The sequence below is a fragment of the Grus americana genome, chromosome Z, assembly GCF_028858705.1.
Source record: "Grus americana isolate bGruAme1 chromosome Z, bGruAme1.mat, whole genome shotgun sequence".
NCBI classification, from domain to species: domain Eukaryota; kingdom Metazoa; phylum Chordata; class Aves; order Gruiformes; family Gruidae; genus Grus; species Grus americana.
This window is the reverse complement of record NC_072891.1, coordinates 12454242-12479700: the sequence shown is the minus strand read 5'-3', so window position 1 is coordinate 12479700 and position 25459 is coordinate 12454242. Positions and strand designations below refer to the sequence as shown.

Below are 25459 nucleotides of genomic sequence, written 5' to 3'. Positions count from 1 at the left end.
GCAGCTTATTTTTCTCTGGAAATTCATTATTTAATGCCTAACAGCATTTTTACATTTTAAAATACCCACAAAACAAAGCAAAACAAATAAACTTTCTACAAATTAGGATGCAGTTCTTCCTAAGAAGGATGCCGAAAGGGTCCTTGGGTTTATCAGTCTTTAATTTGAAACTGATTGTCGTGTGCTTGTGTCTTTGTTCAGGAAAGCATTTTTCACTCTCTCTAAGTTGATGCAGGCAGTCTTGAGCATAGATTTAAGCAAAATGTAAAAGAAATTCTCTTGTTTAAAGTAAAATACACATGTGAATTTACATCCCTTTCTTCTTTAGGTCATAGTCATAGTTCAGAAATAAACTGAAAATAGAACCAGATGTGCCATGACCTGATTTCGGGAGTTACCCATAAATTGTAGAGCTATCTGCCATTCCTCTTGCTGTTTACTGTAGTTAGAGGGAGGAGATGAAAAACCTGCTTTTTACATTGTGAGGAGAGGTCAAGCTTCCTCTACAAACAGAGCCACATGTACTCTTCTGCAGTCAGATGTGTGGTACTAAAAATCATGTATAAATGCAACTAAAGTATAACTTATTTTTTTCCTAGCTACTAGAGAAGCAGGTGTGGCAAAAGCAAATGGTCTGGCTTCTCCAACTGGTGGGAGATTGTCTGGCCTTCATAACAAGCACGTGGAGTCTGTCCGACCCGGCATCCTCAGCGACAGCCCCAAATCTGCCCGCAGCCCCTTTCATCGACAGAGGAGGGTTGTTTTCTATGATGGTGACGTTAGTGATGACGACGAAAATTCCCACATGCAAAGAGGCCAGAGGGCCAAGAGCCAGGAGGACACTGGCATTGTCATTACAACCTCGTCCGTAGAAATTGATGATGAGAGCCAGGACAGTGAGTCACCTAGATATAGTGGCACAGAGACATCTTCCCCTGTCTTCAGCAACTCCGCAGAGTCTGCAGACAGCACGCTGGAGCAAATTGACTCTCCTTTCTTCCCCATCATAGCATTCGATTACTCAAGCATGCCTGAAGTTCGCCTCAGCAGCCTGAGTCTGAAGGAGCTCCGGGAAGCGCAGCTTGAATCGAAGAGGTCACCAAAACTTGAGCACAGAGCAGTCACGAGAGTGAAAAGCATGATGAGCACCGAGTGCCGAAGCCTTCAAAGACAGAGGACAGAGGAGCATGGTTCTTATAACAAGCCTGTTGCAAGGACGCTCCCTCATAGCAAGAAGTGTGAAGCACCCAACGGAGCCGGGCAGGGCCAGGGTGAAATAGTCACTCTGGTTCGTAATGAGCATGAGTCATTTGGCCTGGATTTGGAAATCCAGGCCGTGCCCTTAAAGGTTGTTGTCACAGGGCTGCGGCCAGGTGGAGCAGCAGAAATGGTAATTCTTTGATTTGGGCTGCCTTCTTGTAATTTGCTTTCGCTTTGTGGGGTGATTATTATTAAGCAGGTAATCTATTGAGAGTAAGAGCAAGGGAGGTGTTTGTCTCTGCTGGGCAAAATGTCTTATTCCATATTGTTCTGATGCTGCTGTTAAATTAAATGTTTCTGATTCATAAGGGGACCCTTGGCTGATTCACAACTAAGAGAGTCAAGAGGCAGATCTACTGAGATGGACTCATCCCCACTTGCAGTCACAGTTTTGAGGGAATACTATTATTTTGTTGGCTTTCTTTTTACCAGAGGCAAAACCAAAATAAGTAGATCCTGGTGGTGAAAACATTTAGTATTTTATATGCGCATATTCCGATGTTATACAAATCTGGTACCAGGAGGCCTTGGGTGCTGGCCAGGTTTGCGAAGTGCCAGGGAGGTACCAGATTGCTCTTCTGCATCTCACACATGCACATGCTAGTGTGGATACTTGCTTTGTGCTGGATGTGGAATTGCTGACCTAGATGCAAAGATGCAGAAAGAGGAGGGAGGATACCCCAGTGTACAAAGCTGGATGTCGCGGTTTTAATCTAGTTAGCGGCCACTAGGGTAAGAGGGGATATGTCGTAGCAGCTTGTATTGGGCTGTGAGAGCTGGGGATTTAGGTTCTGTTCCTGCTTTTTTCTCTTATTGTGCGGTGTTTAGAAACATACTTAGGCTGTTACCTTAAGAGCTCAGTCTCTATCCAATTTAGTTATTTAGGAGAGTCCCATTGGTCCAATGGGAGGTTGTGACCAGGAATATAATTTACACATGAAATGCAAAAATGATAGACAGTGTTCCAGTCCTGAAGCAGCTAGGGCTGATCTGTCCCAATTCATTTAAATGAAGAGGGCTATGTCCTCCATCCTGATACTGATCTCTCAGAGAACCCAGCAGCTCTTTTGACCTTCCTGGTTTAGACTGATCATTAATTCCTCTCCTGGCAAAAGCACAGTCTGCTCTTTACGTGCTGGCAAACTGACAGCAGCGGTACCTGTGATCTGTGGTGATGTGAAATAGGGAATGTTGCTCATAAGCCATTAATTGCTTCCCTGCAATCTTTGTCCCTGTGGCAGGGCTTCTGAGGTGTATTTATAATTTCTTTGGATCTGTCATTGCATCAGGGATCAAAGGGCAAGATGGCTGTAGGAGATGAGATTACCACCATCAACAGTATCCCAGTCAATAAGATGACGTACGAGGAGATCTGCTTGCTTATGCAGTGTCTTCCCACATCTGTAACCCTGGAGATCCAGAAAGCAGCACCAGGTAAGAGAGTAGTTTTGCTTTCGTACCATTTGTTCTGAGTACCAGTGAAGACAATTCCCTTGGATCAGCTGGATCTGATCTTCTGCTGCCCCAACTTCCCACATCGATTCAGAGGAAAAACAGGGGGTACACTGGGTTGGCATAGGTAAGCCAGACAAAGCACTTCACCACCAAACCGGGCTTCAGAGTCCTCCCTAGCACCACAATGAGGGGAGCAAACCTACTCCTGTGTGAAGTGTTCAAAGCTCCCACTTACGCTGTGTCCCTCCTGCCAGCATTTGCAGAGGTCTGAGTCATTTCATGCAGACTTGGAGCTAACTCAGCAGCAACCCTGTCCTGACAACCCGTTTTACTGCTGTGCCTCTTCAGTAAATATGTTGACCCTTTATTGTCACATGTCTCTTAAATCTGAAGTTTAAGTAATGTGTTTATGAATGGACAATAAGATAATAAAAACCTCTTTTCTTTCATTCCCTTTTGTGTGTCAGAATTCTGTAATGTGCAGAAGGATGAAACAGAAAACCCAAGAAAACTAGAATCTTATAAAAATGTTTATTTGCATGTCTCTTATAAAAAGTTTTCTAGTTTGAATTGAAATATTTGATACCTCCTTAGTTTCTGCTCAGGGCTGATTTATACTGCTACAGCAATATATGCATCCCCACAGACTGAACAAATTATGTGGTGTGAAAATGAGTGTTTGAAAAAGAAAAGCATACTTTTCAAATTCAGGAAGAACATAATATTTTGCTTCATTTTAGCTTATGATCTTCTTCGTGTACCTATTAATACCTGGGAGCCTAAAGTACTTCCAGATGCTTCATTTCCACTTGTTCTTTCAGGAATTCCTGGCTTGGCAGAGAGTTCTATTCTTGTTTCCCTAGATTGCTGTGGCTTTTGCAGACTAACAGCATTGGGTTAGGAGCGCATTGACACTCCTTTATCAGGCAACTCTTCTGCTTTCCCCTTCCCCTCACCCTGCCCCACTGACAAGAGAGTCTCTTCAGTGTGTGTGATCCAGTGTGCTGGAGCAGGGCAGTACTTCAAATCCTAACCCGGCTGCTTCAAATTGCTCTTCTGAGATCTCTTCCCCTTTGTTGACTCCAGGAGGAACCTGCACTTGTTAACACGGGTACCTAAATTAAGTGGTGTGGATAATCCCGCAGGTTTGTGCAAGGATTAGAGAGATGTGCTGGCACGTTTGGATGAGCAGGAGAGGATGGTGACTCTTTGAATACACCCCTCCTTCTCCATCCACTTTCTGGGCCTTGTCTGGTAGTAACTGGCCTCTGGAAGGCAGCTTGAGTGGGGATGCATGTCCCATGTAGTGTAGAAAGGTGTGAGCAGATGCTTAGGGTAGTGCTGAAAATTGAAGAGCTGGAGAAATGGATGAACAGGAATGTGTCAGAGTGCAGCAGTGACAGGGAACTCAGTGTGTTGCCCAAGAGTGGGTTAAACATGTATTGGAAGCAAGGAATGGTCTGTGCCAGAAATCCTGTAAAGCCCATATGCTTAATATGTGTATAACATCACCCATGCGTGTCACATTAAACACCTGCAGAAGTGCTGAGAGGATCAGAGTCAAGTTATTTATGCACAGCTCGTCACTGTGTTATCTGTTCACCTTTGTTTGCTATGCCAGGGCTTTGTGTACTCTCTCCTATCTATTGGAGACATCTTCGATCAAACAAGTAATGAGAAGCAGTACTGCTCAGCCTGACTTACTGCACACTGACACTTTGGTAGTTGGCTGCTTGACTGCTGAAATTTCAAACATTAGAATTAAACAGATCATGACTACTCACCTTGGATAAGTGGATTGCTCCCTCCTGTGTGCCACTCAAATACATGGGGTTATGATTAATTTGAGTTGTTATAAACATCACTACAGAAGAGGAGGAGTGCAGAGCAAAAGGAAAACATGTAGTCTGACTATGTGGGTGTCTGTTTTTGTAAAAAAAGCTGGTGTTTTGTATATCACTTCCTATATCTGATAGGATTTTGCTTCTTTTTTTTTTTTCTTTATTTTTATCATGATGCAGCTGTCAGCAGATTTACAAACCTCATCCTGTCTCCAGGCATAGACAGTCAAAATCAGGCCGATGTCAACAGCACCCTTGCAGCTGAGGAAGAACGGTGTGCTGGGAAGCGAGAAGGAGCAGTGTTGCAAAATGCTAGTGGTGGCTGTGCAGTGGAGAGATCAACACTGCCACCTGATGCCACGAGCAAAGACGTGCAAAGAGGTTCCATAAAAAGCAGCCGCGCTGAGGACAGTGCTGCCATCCCTGTTACTGATATCGATGACTTGCTCAGCCAAATGGGTTCTCCTGAAAGCAGGGCTTCACGCACCCCATCACGAGCAGAAAGCCCCCTCCGAGATGAGTACACCACGATGTGCTGCTGTGGGACTGACGAAGGCTGTCCCGGATCTGAGCCACGGCCAGCCAAGGAGGAGCTGCTGGAAAAAACTGTGAATTGTGGAGCTAATGCACAAGGAGTTTTGGGGCTGTCTGTGTTGGACTCCATTAACACAGGCAAACTTTTTACTGTGAATAAAAACTCTTTAAATAACTATTCTAGGAATTTTAGCAGTTTAAATGAGGATGAGTTGCCTGCAGCAACCTCTCTGGAAGGTAAGAGAAGCGACCAGTTTCCAAAGTCTATGTATGGAGCTGCAGAAGATTCTCACTCGGACACAGAGTCTGTCTCAGAAACCTTTGACAGTGCTAATGATACATTGCTTGGGCCGTGCACTGCTGCTAACGCCCCTGCAGTCTGTACTGTAATGGAGTCGGATGAGGAGCAAATTGAGATTTGTTGCGTGAACAATGAGCCACAAAAGCCTGCACCGGAGCAGCATCTGACATCTGCAACATGCTCATCCTCTGCGTCCCCGCTGCACCCTGACAGTGGCAAAGTTTTGCAAACTGAGGGCTGTGCAATGTGTGGGTCACTGGAGACAAGCATCAACAAACTGGGCTTGGAAGATCATGGTGGTCCCACTCCATGTCCCTCACAGTGTTCAGATGTGTCCTCTGTATCCTTGTGTTCTCCTTCCTCAGTTTTCCTGACAGAAAAAGACATCCTAAAGAATTCAGTCAATATCCCTGAAGTTTACTCTTTCTGTAACAATGGTGCCTTAAGTACAGAAGTGGATTTGGGCAACAGTAACAGACACATGCAGTGCTGTGAATCCAGTGAAGAGGAAGGCTCTCTGCACTGCAAAAAGATAAGCTTTTGCTCAGCTAGAAATATTAATGGCTTGGAGAACGACTTGCTTGAGAAAGAAGGATGTCATGATAAGCAGAGATCCAAATCTGAAACTGAAGCGGTGGCTGATGACTGTAATCATGCTGTTACTTATTGCTCAGTGAAGAAAGAAACCAGCAGTTTGTCCAACTTGTCTAAAACAGACAGCAATCATGTGAATGCATCGTCATCAAAAGCAGTATCACTCAGGTCTCCCTTTCCCACTAGATCTAAAGATCCAAAGGCTAGTACAACTCATGACTTGGCAGGAAAAAATGAGAAAATTAGCTCCGTGACTTCAGGAAGGACTTCAAATGGAAAAGTCCAAAGCTCAGGCACAAATTCCTGCAAAGGAGCTGCAGTACCGCACAGCCCATCCTCGCAGAAAAAATCCTGTCAGGAGTCTAAGGGAATGGCACAAAAAAGTATAATGGACACCCTTTTAAATAACCAGAAGGCCAAGACAGGACCAAAGCTAAAAGGGTTCACAATCAAAAGCAAAGCAAAGGCAAATTTGGATTCTTCTGGCATTACTCCTACCAAAGTCAGTGGGGCGGATCAGAAAAGGATTTCTGTTTCTCCACAGCTGTCCCCTAAACTCCTGGGGAAGAAAACACCTTTGTCCCGTAATTCACCTACAAACCCAGATCCTGGAAAAAGCATTTCAGCAGCCTCAGGGACTCTGAAGTCAGAGCTAGAAAATAAACCATCGCTGGTCATTTCTGAAGATTCACTTCTGCCTCTCCTGAATGGCACCAACAGCCCAACAGTGAGCAGTGAAATGAAGTGTGGCTGTGGGGACCTAACAGACCTCCAGCAGGCATGGGGAAAGCCAAAAGAAAAGCAAGTTTCCATGCAGCCTGCAGTGTGTCAGGGTAAGGGTGTTAAGGTGGATGATTTCAGAGCAAGAGATGGTCAGTCCAAAGTCACTTCACCTCCTCAGGGGATACCAAAAGTTGAATATGTGAAAGGGAGGACTGAGAACCCTGGAACAGGCCTGAACACGATCAAGGGCATCTATAGTGCAGATGACCTTAGGCAATTAGATCTGCAAAATGTAGGACCGTCTGCTGGAGGCTCTTCTTCATTGAGGTCCCCCTCGGTCCAGCAGGAGCAGCTGGAAGGGCAGGAGATCCAGCGCACTTTCATTGAGGTGAAGCTTTCCTCATCATCATCCTCTTCCTCCTCTTCCTCTGCCTCTTCCTCACCAGCATCGTTTTTGCAGCTGCCATTGCTGGAGAAAACAGAAGAGGCAAATGCAGAAGTGCCTCGGCTGACTGAGGAGATGGGGACCATGCAGTATTTCTCAAAAGCAGATACCACCAGAGACAGAAATCTCTATGGCTTATCAAAACCTGTGACGAGGACTTACTCAATGCCAACCCAGTTATCGGGTCACTTGAGGGAGGAAAGCCATGTTGCAGAGGTTCATCCTGTGCAAGGACCCAAGGGCCACTCTGCAGAGGAGAAGTACTCGCAGGCGGCGATGGGGATGTTAAAGATGGTCCATCTCAACCTGCCAAATGGCCAGAGCGGGAAGGAGCAGACGTACGCCTCCAAAAGCACCCAGAGGATCCATGACACACCCCCCTCAGTCAGTGACACTAGCTGCCCTGCCACCGATAAGCTGAGGAGCTTCAGGAGGAATTACTATTACTACGAGCTGAACTGGCCACATGAACCTACCTCATCCTTCTCCGTCAAACAAAGGATCAAATCCTTTGAAAACCTGGCAAATTTTGACCGGCCCCTTGTGAAGGCCATCGATATACACTCGCCCACAAAATCCCCCCTTGCCAGGAGGTCATGTGGTGGCATGGCCACCACAGCCAGCCCCGCTGAGACACCACGGACCTTGCGGCGCAGCTTGAGCTCCTATGGCGGCAGCCCGAGCCCAGCCAATGCCATGGCCAAGTCTCCTGCCAGTGCAGAGCCCCCACATGTGGCGGAGGGCAGCAAGGGGGAAGGAAAGCCCCAGAGAAGCGAAGAGGGTGGCACTGGGGCCAGCCCGGCCGCCTTTCCCCCCTCAGCCTCACAGGCACGCCGCAGCCGGGGCCTGGGGCGGCCACCGCTGTCGCGCTCCAGGCTGCGGGAGCTGAGGGCCCTCAGCATGCCTGACCTGGACAAGCTGTGTGGAGACAGCTTCTCAGGGCCACCGCAGCCTGCCTGCTTCAAGACGGAGCTGGAAATCACACCCCACAGAGCTCTCTGTATGCCCACCCGGAGTGATGCAGCTCTGCCGGCCCGCTGTAGCCCCGCTGAGGCGGGTGCAATGGGGATGGGTGCCGGCAGCCCTCGGGACAGCGGCTCGGGGACACCGGGGTCTGCCTCAGATGATGACGCACCCCGTGGCAGCTCTTTGGATGGGGAGCGCTCAGAAAACAGCTGGTCCATCAGGTTGGTGTTGGCTTTGCTACCGCTGTTTCGTTTTCATTCCCACAAGCCTCTCCCGAGGTGAAGCTTCCCCATTGCCCCAGGTCTACCCCAAAGAGCATTTCAGCTTTGGCCCCAGCCCGCATTCCCCTCATGATTTGGGGTGCCATTCTTCATGCTCTTCTGCTGTTGATGGTGGCCACACTTCAGTACAGGATGAAACACTTTATTCTGGCAGGGCCGGGCTCCTTTTCTGTGTCCCCTTTAGCTGTTTTTGGTCAGTTTTTGGCCATGTTATAGTGCAGCAGTTGCTGCCTGCTGCCCGCCTGGCGGGGAGGCTGCGCAGCACTGGCAGCCAGCACAGCCTGCATTGACAAACGAGCTTGTTGTCCTGCCAGAAGTAGTCCTCAGATGTAGCTGTCTTCTTGTTTTTGTTAATGTCTGTTGCTAAAACCATTGGGAAAGGAGAAGGGGAACAGAACGGGGACCGATTTTCAGCACTATTCTTAAGTTGTCTTCTCTGCCCCTTCCCATTCTCCCAGCACACACCATTTCTTAACTGTTTTCAAGATTTCTCCTTGTTAATGAGCTGCCCCTTCATTGTTTTCCCTAATGCTACCTACACTGTATACCCGAAACATTATTTCTACAGTCTAGAAATTTAAAGCTGTCTTTTATATTTTTCTGCTCATTTTAGCTTGGATCAGCTGCTCGTCTCAAGCCTAGACCAGCAAAAACTGCAATTTGTTTTCTCAGCAGTAGTACCAAAATGTGACGTTGCTGCTATGCTTCAAGAAGTCAAAGCACAAGTAAAGGTAAAAACCAGAAGATAAAACTAGATTATTGGTGGTATTTTTAAGGGTTTTCTTAATGGCAGATCAAATCTCTTCCAAACAATTTCAGAGCTCCTCCAGTAGTCCTGTGGTAGGTTACAGTTGACGATAGTTTTACTAATGCTGGGTTTTGAACACCTGCTGTAAACCCATAATAAATTTGAATGGCTTTGCATAAGAAAGGGTATTGTTTGTGTAGTGCGAAAGCAGCTTTGAGCCACAATAAATAGACCTATTTTAAGTGGAGAAGTATGGCTCCATTTGAGTCATTATTATAGCTGAGAAAGTCCTGGGTTTGCCAATAATTGCACATCAGAATTTAACTTACCACCAACCATCTGGGTCAGACTCACTTTCCCCACCGTGCAGGGGAAGCTCTGCTCCTCTCTGTGCCTGGAAGCACCCATCTTTTGCTAGAAGCTGCAATCACAGAAAGTGAATTTATTTTGTTTAATACTGAGCTGATGGCTTGCAACACCAGAAAGCAGCTGCTGGAGGGTCTGTAAGAGACTGCTGTGCTCTTTTTGCTCTTTTCTGTGGAAACTGGTTATTGCATTATGATAATCTACTTCATTATCTAGGTGTTTAAAGAAGGCCTCCAAAGTGAAATGATTGCCAGAACATTACTTCGCCTTTTGCAGTGTTTGTGTTTTTGGGATACATCCACATCCTTTTTAAATCAGAACAGAAGTTGATAAAATAATGACAGCACTGGAGGGGAAATTGCCATCTGGTCTGCATAACTGCTGGCTGAGATGCATTTAGAGCGTTTCTCAGTCTTATTCACAAAGGTTGCTATTTCAAATATAGAATAGGCTGGGGGGAACATGACCTCCCCAAAATACCCAGCTTTACCTCCTTCCAGGGACAGTGTAGCTAAAGCTTGCAAGTCCCAAGAGCTTGGTGAGCTAAGAGGGTTTGGTAGGTTTACTGATAAAATTAGTATTGGATTGTACGTCTGGCTGAAGGTAATTAAGTGTTCTTTAAAGTATTTTGCATGGAATCTTGTAGAGATTATTTGTTTATGCCACTTTTCAAAGTCTGAGAACTCAAATATTTATAAATCTGAATGCTTTTTGGAATGCACGCCTTGTCTGCATAGTTTCTTATCCATATTTAAGCCCAGTATGGCACATATGCTGGAAAATTTTATGCTAGTCAAATGCTGGATTTAAATGTACAATAGGACAGTTCTTCATAGTTATGCAATTGCTGAAAAATGAGATGAACTGCTTGATTTGGACTGAGAGCTTCCCCGGGAAGAGTTTGTCATTATCTTTTGTTCTGAACAGTGCTGAATTTACTGCTAGCATTTAGTAAGTGCTACTAATATTAAAAAAATATATACAGGCATTTTATTGTTTAAATCTCTATGACCGATGATCTTTGGCTAACAGGCTAAACAGAGGCGATCACTGGAGTCCACTGAGAGGCCAAGTAAAACAATAGGCATTCATAGCCAGGTCTTTGCGCCCCATAGCACACATGCTGGCTGAAGACAGCATTGGGAGCTGGGGAGGGAGGAATTGCAATGAAAAGCCAGGATTCAGACACTGTTTCTGACTGACCCAGGACATGGTGGTCCTCACACAACCTTCTAACATCTGAGCCTTTGATATTTTTATTTATTTTCTTCCCCATTGTAAGCAAATTAAGTTGTGGTAGCAAGGGTTGGAAAGAACCTGACCTCTTAAACAAGAAGGGTTGCTTTAGTACTTAATGGTCAAAGATATGAGTAAGGCTGGACACTTTTCAGGAAGGAAATCTGAAGGGCACAGGAGCTGGCCATCCCCAGGTGTCGAAAGACGAGCCAGTGGAGAAGACCAGCCTGGTTGAACAGAGATCTTTGGCTGGAACTCAGGAAAAAAAAAAAAAAAAAGAGATTCCATGACCTTTGGAAGAAGGGCAGGCCACCACTCAGGAGGACTGCAAGGATGTAGTGAGGTTATGCGGGGAGAAAATCAGAAGGGCCAAAGCCCAAATAGAACTTAATCAGTCTACTGCCATAAAAGACAATAAAAATGTTTCTATAAATACATTAGCAAAAAAAGGAGGGCTAAGGAGAATCTCCAGCCTTTATTGGATGCAGAAGGAAACAGTGACAAAGGATGAGGGTAAGGCTGAGGTACTTCATGCCTCCTTTGCCTCAGTCCTTAGCAGTCACATCAGTTGCTCCTGGGGTGCCCAGCCCCCTGAGCTGGAAGACAGGGATGGGGAGCAGAATGAAGCCCCCATAATCCAAGGGGAAATCATTAGCGACCCGCTACTCTGCTTAGACACACACAAGTCTATGGGGCCAGATGGGATCCACCCACGGGCACTGAGGGAGCTGGTGGAAGCGATCACCAAGCCACTTTCCACCATTTATCAGCAGTCTTGGCTAACCAGAGAGGTCCTAGCTGACTGGAGGTTAGCCAAAGTGACACCCATCTACATGAAGGGTTGGAGGAAGGATCCAGAGGACTACAGGTCTGTCAGTCTGACCTTGGTTCTGGGGAAGGTTATGAGGCATATCATCCTGAGTGCCATCACACAGCACACACAGGACAACCAGGGCATCAGGCCCAGTCAGCATGGGTTCATGAAAGGCAGGTCCTGCCTGATTAACCCAATCTCCTTCTATGACAAGGTGGCCCGCTTGGTGGATGAGGGAAAGGCTGTGGATGTTGTCTACCTGGACTTTAGTAAAGTCTTTGACACCATTTCCCACAGCATTCTCCTGGAGAAACTGGCTGTTCATGGCTTGGACTGGCGTACGCTTCACTGGGTAACAAACTGGCTGGATGGCCAGGCCCAAAGAGTTGTGGTGAAGGGAGTTACATCCAGTTGGCAGCCAGTCACAAGCGGTGTTCCCCAGGGCACAGTACTGGGGCCAGTTCTCTTTAATGTTTTTATCAGTGATCTGGACCAGGGGATCGAGTGCATCTTCAGTAAGTTTGCAGGAGACACCAATGTGGGTGGGAGAGTTGATCTGCTTGAAAGCAGGAATGCTCTACAGAGGGATCTGGACAGGCTGGATCAATGTATGAGGTTCAACAAGGCTCAGTGCTGGGTCCTGCACTTGGGTCACAATACCACCATGCAAGGTTACAGGCTTGGGGAGGAGTGGCTGGAAAGCTGCCTGGCGGAAAAGGACCTGGGGGTGCTGGTCAACAGCCCACTGAATATGAGCCAGCAGTGTGCCCAGGTAGTCAAGGCAGCCAACAGCATCCTGGCTTGTATCAGAAATAGTGCGGCCAGCAGGACCAGGGTAGTGATCGTCCTCCTGTACTCGGCGCTGGTGAGGCCTCACATCAAGTTCTGTGTTCAGTGTGGGGCCCCTCACTACAAGACAGATGTTGAGGTGCTGGAGCATGTCCAGAGAAGGGCAGCAAAGCTGGTGAAGGGTCTGGAGCACAAGTCTGATGAAGAGCGGCTGAGGGAACTGGGGTTGGTTAGCCTGGAGAAAAGGAGGCTGAGGGGAGACCTTATCGCTCTCTGCAACTGCCTGAAAGGAGGTTGTAGCCAGGTGGGGGTTGGTCTCTTCTCCCAAGTAACAAGCAACAGGACAAGAGGAAATGGCCTCAAGTTGCACCAAGGGAGATTTAGACTGGATATGAGGAAAAATTTCTTCACCAAAAGGGTTGCCAAGCATTGGAACAGGCTGCCCAGGGAAGTGGTGGAGTCACCATCCCTGGAGGTATTTAAAAGACATGTAGATGTGGTGCTTAGGGACATGGTGGACTTGTCAGTGCTGGAGTAATGGTTGGATTTGATGATCTTAAGGGTGTTTTCCAACCTAAACAATTCTATGATTCTACGTTTCCGTTACCCTCACTGCAGTGTTAGGGGAGCTAGCCTACGTACTTAACGGATTCTATTATTGCTAGCCTAACGTAAAGCTGTTCTCACTAAACTACAGGTGAGAAGGGTCTTAATATCTACAAAAGACTGTGGATTAAGATGTTCAGCCCTGACTGCTCCTCTCTCCTTGAGTGCATTTGGATCAGTGATGTGGAACAGGGTGGCATCAGTTTCTGACATTGGCTCTGTGCATTGCAGGGATGCCTGTAATGCAGAGAATCGTCCGGGGCAAAAAAAGCACAGTGAGATCAATAATTTGACTATCATTTTACCAAAAATCTATAATAATCTGTGGTTCCTTGTGCTTCTTGAAACAAAATTAAGATGGAGTTAAAATGTTGAGTTTAGTGAACTAAATATGTCATTTAATGCTAAATAGATTAAGAGGTTGGTTTCTAAAGTTGTGACATTAATTTTAGTGTTGGCAGTTTCTGGAAATTACTGATGTTGGATGGGATCCTGGGGAAAAGCCGAGACACCTGCTTTCTACTCCCTACTTCTGATTCTCTGTCCCATAGATGGTTACTATCCCCTTGCTCCACCAGATGCCTGCTTGTAGCCCCCCTTACCCCACATAATGTGGTCTCTGTAACAGCATCTGGTTGTCCTAATAACCGTTCAGAAGACAGCACCAGATTGTTGGACGGGACTGCTTCTCTCTCATGGCAAATTCTGTATTTTGGCAGCAGGCCATCACTTCGAAGAATTCAGCTCTATACCTTTGTTCTGGTCTGGAGCTAAGTTCCACCCTGGTGCAGACCTGTGCCAGTCCATTTACTGTGCTGGATGCTCCCATGTCCACATTAGCACAGCTTAGTCCCCTTTGGATCACGAACACACTCATTACTTTCATCTCCCAAGTGAAACAGTTTTTTCTGCTATCCCATCTAACCTTCCCAAGCTTCAATTTGTAGTCACTGCCCCTTGCAAGATTGTTCAGCACTGCTGACAAGAGGTTCATGCAACTGCCCTCCATTACGTCCTGGTAACTGCCTTTCAGGAGGAAGGAGAAATGAGACAACAGAAGTGTTAGAAATTCCCTGGAAAGTATAGTGCTTGATCCAGAAAGGTGTATGGGAACTATGAAGTTTTGACTGCAAAATGTTGAGCGGTGCAAAGTTGATTAGAGCCTGAGAAAATTAGGCTACCTAAGGTTTGATACCTTGACTTCGCTTTCTAGCCTTGAACAGACTGAAGAAACATTTGCTGTCACCTGAGTTCTCCTGTATAGCTACTACTCATCTGTAGCATGAACAGAAATGCATTTAATGTCTCATTTTCAATTCCTTGCGTTGCTTTTTTTCACCTGCCATAATCTAAGGGTACTGGGAATTTGTCATTTGTGCGGGAACTTGGTCTTGATCTTTGGTTTTGTTTTTCTTCTCCTTTCCTTTCCTCTCCACCTCTGTTTTTCTGCTAGAGCAAAGAAGACACATACTTTGTAGTCTTGCACAAAGAAGAAGGAGCTGGCCTGGGATTTAGTGTTGCTGGAGGAATAGATCTGGAACAGAAATCAGTCACAGTAAGTGATGGCTGCAAGTAATTTTTTTTGCAAAGCTCACTTTAAAGCAGGCTGGTGATTACATCAAGTGCTCGTTTATCAAGAATCACTGCAAGTCATTCACAGTCATAAAACAGTGACTCTAAGAGGTGGCTGCATACTATCTGCTACTTAAATCACAGAGTGTCTGGGAAGCATAATTTTTATTATGGGTGATGGATGCCAATTATGTTTCAGTCTTTAAAAGTCTGTTACTGGATGGGATTGGCTAAATCTAAATCCTATGCATGTAAATAAAATTCTGCATGCAATTGCAGTGCACGCAGCCTTTTAGGGGAGACTTTCATTCCCAGCCCTCGAATGTAAACTGTGCAGCAAAGTTTTTGAAGGATTTTGCAAAACCTGAGAATGACTGTTTCAGACTTCAGCAAACATTCTCGATTTCACGTCACAAATTTCTTTTGGTGTTATTAAGACCTGTGGGTGCTAACTGAGGGTTATTGTCTTGTTTTGTTTTGTTTTAAAGTCTTACACAGCATTCTGAACCAGAGATCTTGTATGCCATTAGGTGATATTGGTGTGTAAAAAGTGATACCAAGCAATTTATATCCTGTTCAGAAACAGATCAGAGAGACAGAACACTCCCAAGACAACCAGTGTCCTGTGTGGCAATTTGTTTAAAAAAGATATGCATTTAAATTCTGCCCTGAAAGAGAGAGACATCCTTTAAGTGCTGAGATGGAGAAGGATTATGTCCTCAGTCTTTGGGGCCTACAGCAGCCCTTGCAGGAAACTTCTGGTTTTTGCTTTTAGACGAGACCAGTATAAGTAAATGTATTTTACATTAAACAGTCATTGAGTTAGAACATGGTCACATCTAGGGAATGGGCTGTACTTCTCTCACTACAAAGGTTGTGTTCCCTGTCTCTGGCCCAAACACTTGGCAGTGTCAGCTGTGAGCAAGGGGAAGGCTCAACAGTATGTCTAACCCTAGAGAGCTCCTCACCTAGAGAATGGGACACTGCTTAAAAATGTGATCTTGAGCTGCCTCAGGCCGAGTACCTGATGGAGGCTTTCTCCTGAATGCCATTAGCCATGAGACCAAAGGGCATCAGCTCTTTCCAGATCCTCTTTGTTCAGTGTGTGTAAAGCGTGCTTCTCAGGTGGGGAACATTTTAATGTCCTTGACCTACTGGGATTCTGGCTCCCAGGTGGATGTAGGATTGGCATTGGGTGCTGGACTGCTTAGATGGGCTGTTCTGCCCATGCTTGGGTGCAGAAATAGAAATGCCTAGTAAGCTTCGAGGTACTGAGGAGTTGAACATGTGAAGGAAGGCAGCAGATGTTTTGGACATGACCCCTATATTCCACTTACCTCTTGCATTTAGGTGTCTACATCTGTCATTGAGGCTGTTATTCCAGCTTTGAATGCCTGCTTAGAGTGGTTGGAAATTTATCACCTTGGATCTGTACTGTTGTGGCAGGTGCCCATCTCAACATGGCCTTGCAGTAAGAAGGAACAGTAGAGAAACCGAGAAGCTTCTGATTCCTTGCTGTTGGTTGGGCATTAGTAGAAATTCCTAGAGAAAATGCCATGCACAATTGTGTTCACAGATTTACTGCCTTGAACCTATGCCCAGCAGACCTAGAACTGTGTGCATGGGAAACCATATTCTGGCTGCTAAAATTACAGTGCCTGATAGGCAAGTCTTCAAATATTGGGTCTTCACTCTTTTAGTCAGTTCCCTTCTGTAAATGGCATACATCTAAGTCTCAGCTGCACTTGCTGTAGTTTACTCAAAGTTTAATCCACTCTGAATAGGGTATTTTTTTCTCTAGAAAAATATGCGTTTCAAGCCACCAGATCATCCCTTTGCATTTATTTGCATGATATTTGATTAGCCAAATTGAGATGGACAATTAAATACTCGTACAGCTGCAGTGAGTCAGAGCCTTTCTTAGTACAGATGCTGTGCAGCACTTAGAAGTGTGCCTTTGAAAACAGCACAGGATGCATGTCCTAGTCAGTGGGCATTTGGGGAGTGGGTGTCGCACATCGCGATGTTGGTGTTTGCTGTAGCACAGATGTGGATTTAACCTGTGTGTCACTTGGAAGTATGTTAATTGAAGACGTTTGAGGAGTCCAGTGAAAGCATAAGTATTTTGTGATATTACACTCTTTAGCTGGTTTTGGTTGTCTTTGGCTTAGAAATGGCCATGCAACAATAGCATCTTTTCCTCTGCTTCTCACCCCCCCCCCCAACTGCAGTTCTTGTCTAGTCACTTAGGCTTTAGTATTTGAAGGTGTTCAGTGGAGCAAATGTCATGCACTGACTGCAAACTTTGGTAGGGTCTCCGTGTTCACCTTGGCCTGTAGAGCACTATGTGTGGTCATGAGGTAAAGCATCCTTAAGTTAAAATCTTTCTTGTAGGTCCACAGAGTGTTTTCAAAGGGAGTGGCATCTCAAGAAGGGACTATTCATCGAGGAGATCTTGTTGTGTCAATCAATGGCAAGTTTCTTGCAAACTCAGTCCATGGGGATGTCCTGAATGCTCTTCATCAGGCAAGACTATACAAATACGCTGTCATTGTCATCCAGAAGGAAAAAGACAGAGCAAACAATTCTTCCAGACTTGAGATATCAGCTACTGGCCGAAAATGTGTGGGGTCTGGAAAGGATGTTTCCATGGAAATAGGAACAGGTATGATCTTTGTCCAAAAACAGTTGGAAGAATTCCCTTGCAGAGCAGACTGAAGGGAAAAATGTCCATGTGTTTTAGATTAAAAGCATCTGTGCCTTATGTGATTGAAGGGAGCAAATGAAATTACCTTTAAATTTTATTTGTTCTCTTTGGAGCCTAAACGCAGTTTGTTTTGTTTTGGGGGTTTTTTTTAATATCATAACTAGGCAGAAACTTAGAAGGGCATTTAGGGCCTAATCCAATTTCTACTAAAGTTAGTGATTCCACATATTCTTCCAATCCAGGATAAACTCCTTTTGAGTAATAACAGTAGTCAGTGCAAGAAAGCAAACAGCCCAAAAAGAAAAAAACCCAAAACCTCAAAGAAAACTCCAAGCTCTGCAGTTTGTTATGCATAGGGACTGAACTTACTCTTTGTAATAGCAGATTTCATACTGTTTCTACTAAAACCATAGAAAAAATTCTTTTGATATTACAGTAAATGGAGCTAAGCCAAATCCAAGTCAGCCATCCCGTAGGAAACTAGGGATAAATTGTTTAACTGGTAATGTGTCAGCGGAATAGTTAAGTTCCTGTTTGGGAACAAGACAGCATTTTGGTGTGGAGGCTGCACTAGCAGTGTTACAAACAGATCTCTCAAATTTTTTGTAGAATTAAGACACAAAACCCTCTAGTACCTGTCTGTATGTTGCTGCTTCAGGAGCAGGAGATGTCCTGCTTCAGTCCTGCACTGCTGCAGTGTCCTTGGGAGGGAGTGGTTACAGTTTATTGCTGAGATTTGGTGATGTGGCTTCCGCTGCCTGGGCAATACCAGGCACTCAACTCAGACCACCCCAAAACCCGGATGTGGAGCTGCCACTCACCCATTTTTAACTGGTTGGCTGTAATCATTAGTTTTGGGTTTTTCTGTAGCAGTTTTTATTGGTTTATGCTTTCACTAGGTTTTAGAGTAAAGCTTTGTAATACAGCTTAAAAGAGATAGAAAGCACTCTGTAAATTTAATGGATCGGCCTTTCTGGAATTGTTGTCATGGATACAGTACACGTAGTTACTTCAGAATCCCTTTCTACCCTAAACTTCTTGTGTCCTGCACGTTGACAAATGCAGGATATCTGCTGGGTGCAGGCACTAGGGGGCAACATTATTTCATAAGCAACAATATTGGGTTACTAAGAACATACTTCTGAAAGCACATCTTCAGATGTTTTAGATAACATTTAAAGTTGTTTGAGATAACAGTAGCAGTAATTTGTGATAATGCAGACTACATAATTTTTACATTCACACAGGGCAAAGAGGGTCCTGTTTTCCAAAATTGTAGATTTATTTCCTCGTAAGCAAAATCATATTTTAGGTCAGCTACAGCAATATTGTGTTCTAAAAATATCTGCTATGTAGGAGGAAGGATGCAACTACAGGTATTATGGTTATTTCCATAGATATGAGACAAGAAACAATTATTCACACTAGTGAATCCTTAAGAGGATGGAACATCTTTGTTCAATGTATATTTCATTCATTACTATTGCTTAAAAAAATGGCTCATTGAATAAGCAAGTGGGAACAAATGAAAGAAAAAGAAATACTCTCATCTCACTATTTTTGTGATTTTTTCAGTTATTTTGTTGATGTTTAGAGTCTTTGCTAAGTTTGCTAAGCTTTAATTTTGCACACCCACTCCCTCTCTCCCCACCCCCCCAAAAAAAAAAATGCCTTGGCAGGTTCTTGTTAAACATGCAAAATGAAAATGTCTCTGTGCATAAATGCATTTTATACTGCCTCTCCTTCACAGCTGCAACGATACACATTCACTTCTGAGAAACTGGGTGACAACATGTTCTAGTTTGAGTATGAACTGAACTCTGAATTGCTTTGTCACTGCAGCAAAAAGAAAACCAACCAAACACAAGTTGCAATTTACTGTTAACTGCATAACAAGATGCTATGTATATTCTGTCATAGATCCAAACCTGGATATGAATGATGTCATCTGTGTTGAATTATTGAAAACTTCTGCTGGCTTGGGATTCAGTCTTGATGGTGGAAAAGCTTCCATTGCTGGAGACAGGCCCTTGCTTGTAAAAAGAATATTTAAAGGTACTACAAGCATTCAGTGGATATTATCCCAGTTTTCCTTTTGTGTGTTGTACAGACATTTTAATTCTTGAACTCTTTTTTTTTTTTTTTTTAAGCAAAGGTGGAGTTTGTGGCCCTCATTTATTACCACTTACTAGACAAAGTGGTCATTAAAAAATCACTCCCGTGAATGGCTAGGGATTGCATCTGCTAGGAAATGTTTGTGAAGCAATCTGATTTAGTAAATATGATGCAGTTCCTTCCTGGGCTTGTCCATTATTCTAGACATTAAATTACAGCAGCAATATCATATATAACGGCTTAAGAATTCCATGCCTTATCCAATTATCTTTTCTAAGAGGAGCACAGTGCAGATAATCAGTGTGGTTCCAAAGCACCATCCTGCATTATACCCAATTATTAATTTTACCATTTTTTGCTTTCTTTTGTTTGTTTTTGTTAGATATCAGTATTAGAATTCACCAAGAATATGTGATGTTTGTATTCAAAAACTGCCACTCTTGGATGCTTTGTCAGCAGGTAGTTAAATTTATATGAACCATATATGGAAAGGAAACCAATCCCAGAACTATGCTGTGATTTTGTCTTAGTCTGGGATTCAGTTTAGTGAAAAATATAGCACTTTCTAAAGGAAGCTGAAACTCACAATGAAGTTGCATGTGAGCAGCATTTTTACAGGATTACTTTTCAGTGGTTTATTCTCTTGTCAAGGAAAAATACCAAACTGATATTTCCTGAATTTCTTATCAATTTCTGTGTGTGTGTTTGTTTTCCCCTCTTTAGAAAGTGATTCTGAGGATAAAGGTCATATTTAATTTTTGAGCTCAATATTTTATCCTTAGATACGGTCCTTTTCCCCTTCCCCTTCCTTCCCCTTCCCCTTCCCTTTCTCCTTCCCTTCCCATGATGGCTGATGTTAATTAAATAATCAGCACAGAAAAAATACTATCAGCAGCAGTGAAGGGTGTGCCCCTCCCTAGGAGCTGTTTCTGTGTCTGGTGCGTTTGTCCTAAGTTTGCTACCTGTGTTGGGTTTGTTCTTCTCTGTTATCTGGGTTTTACAATCTACTGCATTATCTGCTTATTACCTTGCTAAAATTCTGTTTGAGAAAATACATCCATGCCACATACAAACAGGTTTTCTTACAGCTACAGAGATAACATACAGCATATTTCATGCATTCATACTGCTGCTTTCAAAAACATTTTTTCTAGGAAAAGGATTTATCTTGGTTAAAAAAACATTTTCTGTGAGATGCTGCATGGAGTAGATTGCTAGAACGGAGCTGAACATAAGTGACTTGTACTGAAATTGCCACTGTTGGAAAGATGTTTTATTTGCTGTTCATCCCAGAGGAAAGCAAATTTTTGTGGCTTTTTTTTTTTTTTTTTTTTAAATGCTGACTCTTTTCCCTTTTTGCTCCTAGGTGGTGCTGCGGAGCAATCTGGAAACATAGAAACTGGAGATGAAATTCTTGCTGTTAGTGGAAAATCATTACTTGGCCTCATGCATTACGATGCCTGGAACATTATTAAATCTGTGCCAGAGGGCCCTGTTCAGTTACTAATCAGAAAACACAGAACTTCAATATGATGGAAGCACTACATCTAATCACACTTGCTAAGACAAAACATTTAAAACTGGCAAGAAGCTGTTTTTGTTTCTAAAGCCACACAGAAGTGTCTTAATGCTCTACAGAAAGGTGCTAAGAGCCTTGGAGAACCACTGAGCAAGCATTTGATGAGCATCATAAAATCTCACCGAATTATTGGGGATGAAGGAAGCCAAATGTTAGAGACATTTTTGTATTATGTGGCAGTTTTAATGGACCTTCAAGACCTATCCTGGGTTTGGTTTAAAGTATTTTGACTGACATAAATAACACTGTGCCTGTCACTGATATTTTTAGTATCAGCAGAGCGTTGGGAGTATAACTTGTTGGTTGCCATCCTGTTCACAAGGGTGGATATTTAGACTGTACTGTATCACTTAGCTGTAATAAGACTTCAGGACACTTACTAAGGGTCTGGTCCTTTTTTGTTGTAATAAGAGAATGTCTGGAACAATCTCACTTTATTCTTCTAAGTGCAGTTTTGCTAAAAATGCATAACAAAAGAGTAATAATTTTGCACAACTTTTATGCCTAAAACATGAGCATTTTATTGCAAAGCTGAAAAATCCTCTTAAAAGTGATGAACTAACTCAGCATCCACCACAACTGAATCTGCTCTTAGGTGCAGCTTGTGTCTGAAAGCACTTGGCATTACCGCAGTAGACATCTGTGAGCAAGAAAATCATGTCCAAATAATAGGGGATTGTCCACCAAGGTGTAGACTGAGTTGTTAGTTGTGATTAAAATGGGAGCGATAAAAATTGGGGTCTGAATTTTCAAATTTAGGCTTCTAATGTTAGGCACCTTTAAAATATATATATTTTTGAAAGAGGGATAATTTCAGGTGCTGAGCACTTGCAGATCCCATAGACTTCAGCGATAGCTAATTACGTCTGAAAGCCAGGCTTTTTTTATTTGCCTGCAAGAGGCTTAAGGCTGCCCAACTTGAAACACTCAAGCTGGAAAATGGTGGTCTAAAAATGGGGATTATAACAGATTAAATCTGAACTGGCCATACTTGTGGTGGCTTTTAATCGCTCTTTTTTGTTTTCTCCTGTCCACTATTTATTTTTGCTCGTGTGAGAGTGCATGAGAATGTGTGTGGAGGATAAAAGTGCGCCTGGCTGCATCAGGCACGGGCTGATGCTGAGGGTTCTGGATGGTGAAACTGAATATGGTTTGTGTGGATGGGAGAAACCAATGGTGTTAGATACAGCAAAGCTCACAGGGTTGCAATGCCATGGGCGCTTACTTTGGATTTTCTCACCTCTAGTCACAGTAGAGGTATCAGTAGTGAGCCATGCTGTTGTTATTTATAGTCTGCCGTGATGGGAGGAGAGTGTATGGGTGCAAGAGATTAGACTGTGTTATTTCTTTTCCTACATCTGGGATGGCTAAACAACATAAAAGAGATACAGGAGGAAATGGGCCAGTGTCCTTATCAGCTGAGAACAAGTTGTTTGTTCCAGAGTGCTCAGGTTGTTTGTCGCATATAGGCTGGAGATCACTTGCAGCCAACATGCCCAGGGTGAAGAGCTCTCACCTGGAGCCACTCCAAATCTGAAGCACTACATTTATCGTGAGCCAAGACACTGCGTAGCTGTTACAAAAAGATCTGGGCTTGTTGCTTGGCCCTACCCCAAGATCTTACTATAGTTGAGTTTATTTACATTTATTCAACAGTGCTTGGAGCAATTGCTTCCAGGTTGGTGGAGCACTCACTTTGGTTCATTTCTGTGACAGCTTCATTAGACTGCAACTTACAATGTGCAGAGGAAAATTCAGTTCTGCAAGGCAACCTGAGACCAGGCAAGCAGAAAAGCTGTGCAATGTTTGCCTAAAAATGAATAGATTTGATTCTTTTTCAGTGACATATTAGCATGTGAATCCAGAGGGGAGATGCAGCTTTTGGTTACAGGAAAGGCAATACTGTACGTAGTCCTACAGCTGCTTTACCTGCAGGATTTCTGTTGAAACTAATTCAGGTTCAGTGCTGTGAAACGACAGTGGAGTAGGGTCCCCTGTGACTCTGAAGCTCAGTCACTCTGTCAGGACCGGTCCTTGTCTCCGGTCACCTCTGTGGTGGGAGAGGCTTCAGGAGGATGCAGCACTTGGGGTCGGAGGACCACACTGAGGGTGCAGGCCTGTGCTGGGATAAAAGAGGTTACCCCTGCGTATTTGCTGAAAAACAGGGAGAAGGCATTTGGCAATGACAATTAAATGGTGAGGCCTTGTTCAGGAATGACCAAAATCTGACTGTAATAGCATGTATAATAGATACATAAAATGCATGTGGAATTTAATGCAGCGTAGTGAATACATACCTGTATACGTATAATACGTACAAGTGCAGTACTGACTTTTTGCTGCTTTAATGTGTTAATTCACAATTGTGTTTTAGAAAATGGCATTTTTTTTCAGTCCACAGTTTAAAATTTTGGAGGTTTCAACGCAGGGAGGTATATGTCTCCCTCACTCTTAAACCAGTGTGAGCTCAATGGTGAAGTCTTCATTTTGTAAATTAAACTTAATTTGAGGTGTCTTAAGATGATACGTGGTGAATATTTCCAGACGCTTATTTGCAGGTACTGTTCATTGTGAGTGATCTAGAAGGCTTTAATTTTTCAGTAATCGAATACTGTTCAGTATTTTATTTTACATGCACGTAGATATGTGTTTGCTGAGTAACAGCAAAGAGATGGGGATATTTGTGTGTATTCAGTAGTGACTATAATTTAAAAGATAGGTTTAATGTTTTAAGTCTGATAGTTACTATAGGTATACTTCTCTACTAACATGACAGCAAGAAAAAGAATATTTAACCCTGATTGTTTCTGTTCCTGAAAATGCTTTTTTTTTTGTGAAAGAACAAGAAACATCATTACTGATGTTACCAGTGTTGATATGATTACAGTAGCATTTCCTGATGTCTCTGCTGGGGTGACATTCCCCATAAAAGCCCCAGAATTTATGCAGTATGGGTCTGCTTTATTGAAAACAGGATGGGTAGACAAAACAGATGTAGTGAACCTTTGGTTATGCACTTGGCAAAGTAAATGTTATTTTTCTGAGAGCCTGGTCGCACCAAAATGACAGAGGGCGTTGCTTTAGTTCATGAGTATTCAGTAGGTTCACGAGCATTTTTGGCCTTGCTATTTGCGTATCAGTCCCCACGGTGATTCGTTGCCATGATGGAGGGTTGGCCCAACTCTAGCAGAGCGGTAACTCTCCAGAGACTTCCATCTGCGTTTTGGAAGACCAAAAAATCACGATGAAATTACAGTCTTGGTCCACAACTCTTTACCAGGGACCTGAAGGCATTGCAGTCAAGGTGAATTTGCTCTCAGATGGAGAAGGCCTGGTGGAGGGCTTTGCCACTTCTAGGCCTGGGGCAGCTCAGGGTGCGCGTTGGGTACAAGAGCGGGCTCTGGTGCAATGCTGCCATTGCATATTCTGCAGCCTTTTGTACCTGGAAGCTCTTTCCAGCTTCTGTGGGAACTGCATCTGTATTAAAAACTCTGAGGTTAGGCCTAAATTAGGGAGACAGCGACATCTGATCATTTTCTTGCTAAAAAAAAAAAATAATACAAGGGCAGATAAGTATTAAGAAACTGTTGAGTGATTTATATTTTCTAATGACCCTCACTTAAAATTAACCCTAGCTAATGTTCTGCAGTGGTTCTAGTCAAAATCTGAAGGAACTGTTCCCAGATGGGAATGTTTACCCGCTTCTACGTTTAGGTTACATAAATGTACAAGTGGAAATATTAATGGGGAGTAGACTAGATCATGTCAGAAATTGGGATCCCACTTTAGGTAGATTTTCTGTGTTAGGCTGATACACTTATTGTATCATACTGTATATTTACACTTTTATTTATATAAATAAAACTTCTTTTAATGGAAACTGTTTGAAATGCCTTGTATATTATAAAAAGTGAGTGCAATACCATGAAATAGATTGTACATTTTTCAATTTGCTGTCTCTGTTATGTAAATCTGTATTCGCCATAAACTGTTTTGTTTGGGTTTTTTAGTGATTTTGAAAATAAATGGTATCGTTAGTACTCTTCTAGGTATTTATTTCTGTTATGCTGCAGTCTGTCTGGTCTGCAGTTGGAACTGGCATCACAGGGACAAGGTTGTCCTGGAGAGCTCAGTCAAGGACTAAGTGTTAATCCTGTCCAGATGTGCATCTAAGCTAGAAATAAAATACCACCCTCTGAGAACTGTCATTCAGTCTCAAGAGGATTAAAGCACTGAAGAAGTATTAGAAGGTGTTTTATAGGACCTACTTTGGTGGCTTGGAAGATATGCTTTATTTTTTTTCCTGCCCTTTTGCAAGGAAAATGCAGATGGCAAAGGTGAAATGTAGTTCTCATTAAGAGCAGCAGTCTCTGGAGCGCATCGGCCATAAACTGTACCTCCTGCCCAACCCCTAGGCTACAAGAGAACAGGTTGATATGTGTAGGTGTGGTGGGTTGACCCTGTCTGGAGGCCAGGCACCCACCAAAGCTGCTCTATCACTGCCCTCCTCAGCTGGACAGGGGAAAG

The 25459-nt window shown here is 43.7% G+C and overlaps 1 protein-coding gene across 8 annotated transcripts in view; it reads left to right on the top strand.

Annotated features, from left to right (window-relative positions):
- The window catches only part of PDZD2 (PDZ domain containing 2), a 208383-nt gene extending 183413 nt beyond the window's left edge, over window positions 1–24970 (top strand). For all 8 annotated transcript variants that reach the window (XM_054811167.1, XM_054811165.1, XM_054811163.1 and 5 more), the window contains 8 exons: window positions 600–1390; window positions 2550–2694; window positions 4737–8340; window positions 9014–9131; window positions 14413–14514; window positions 16926–17196; window positions 19159–19293; window positions 20720–24970. In XM_054811167.1, the coding sequence (XP_054667142.1) occupies window positions 600–1390; window positions 2550–2694; window positions 4737–8340; window positions 9014–9131; window positions 14413–14514; window positions 16926–17196; window positions 19159–19293; window positions 20720–20886 (5333 nt within the window). In that variant the 3' untranslated portion in view covers window positions 20887–24970. The remainder of the gene's footprint in view (window positions 1–599; window positions 1391–2549; window positions 2695–4736; window positions 8341–9013; window positions 9132–14412; window positions 14515–16925; window positions 17197–19158; window positions 19294–20719) is intronic.
- The last annotated feature ends 489 nt before the right edge of the window (window positions 24971–25459 follow it).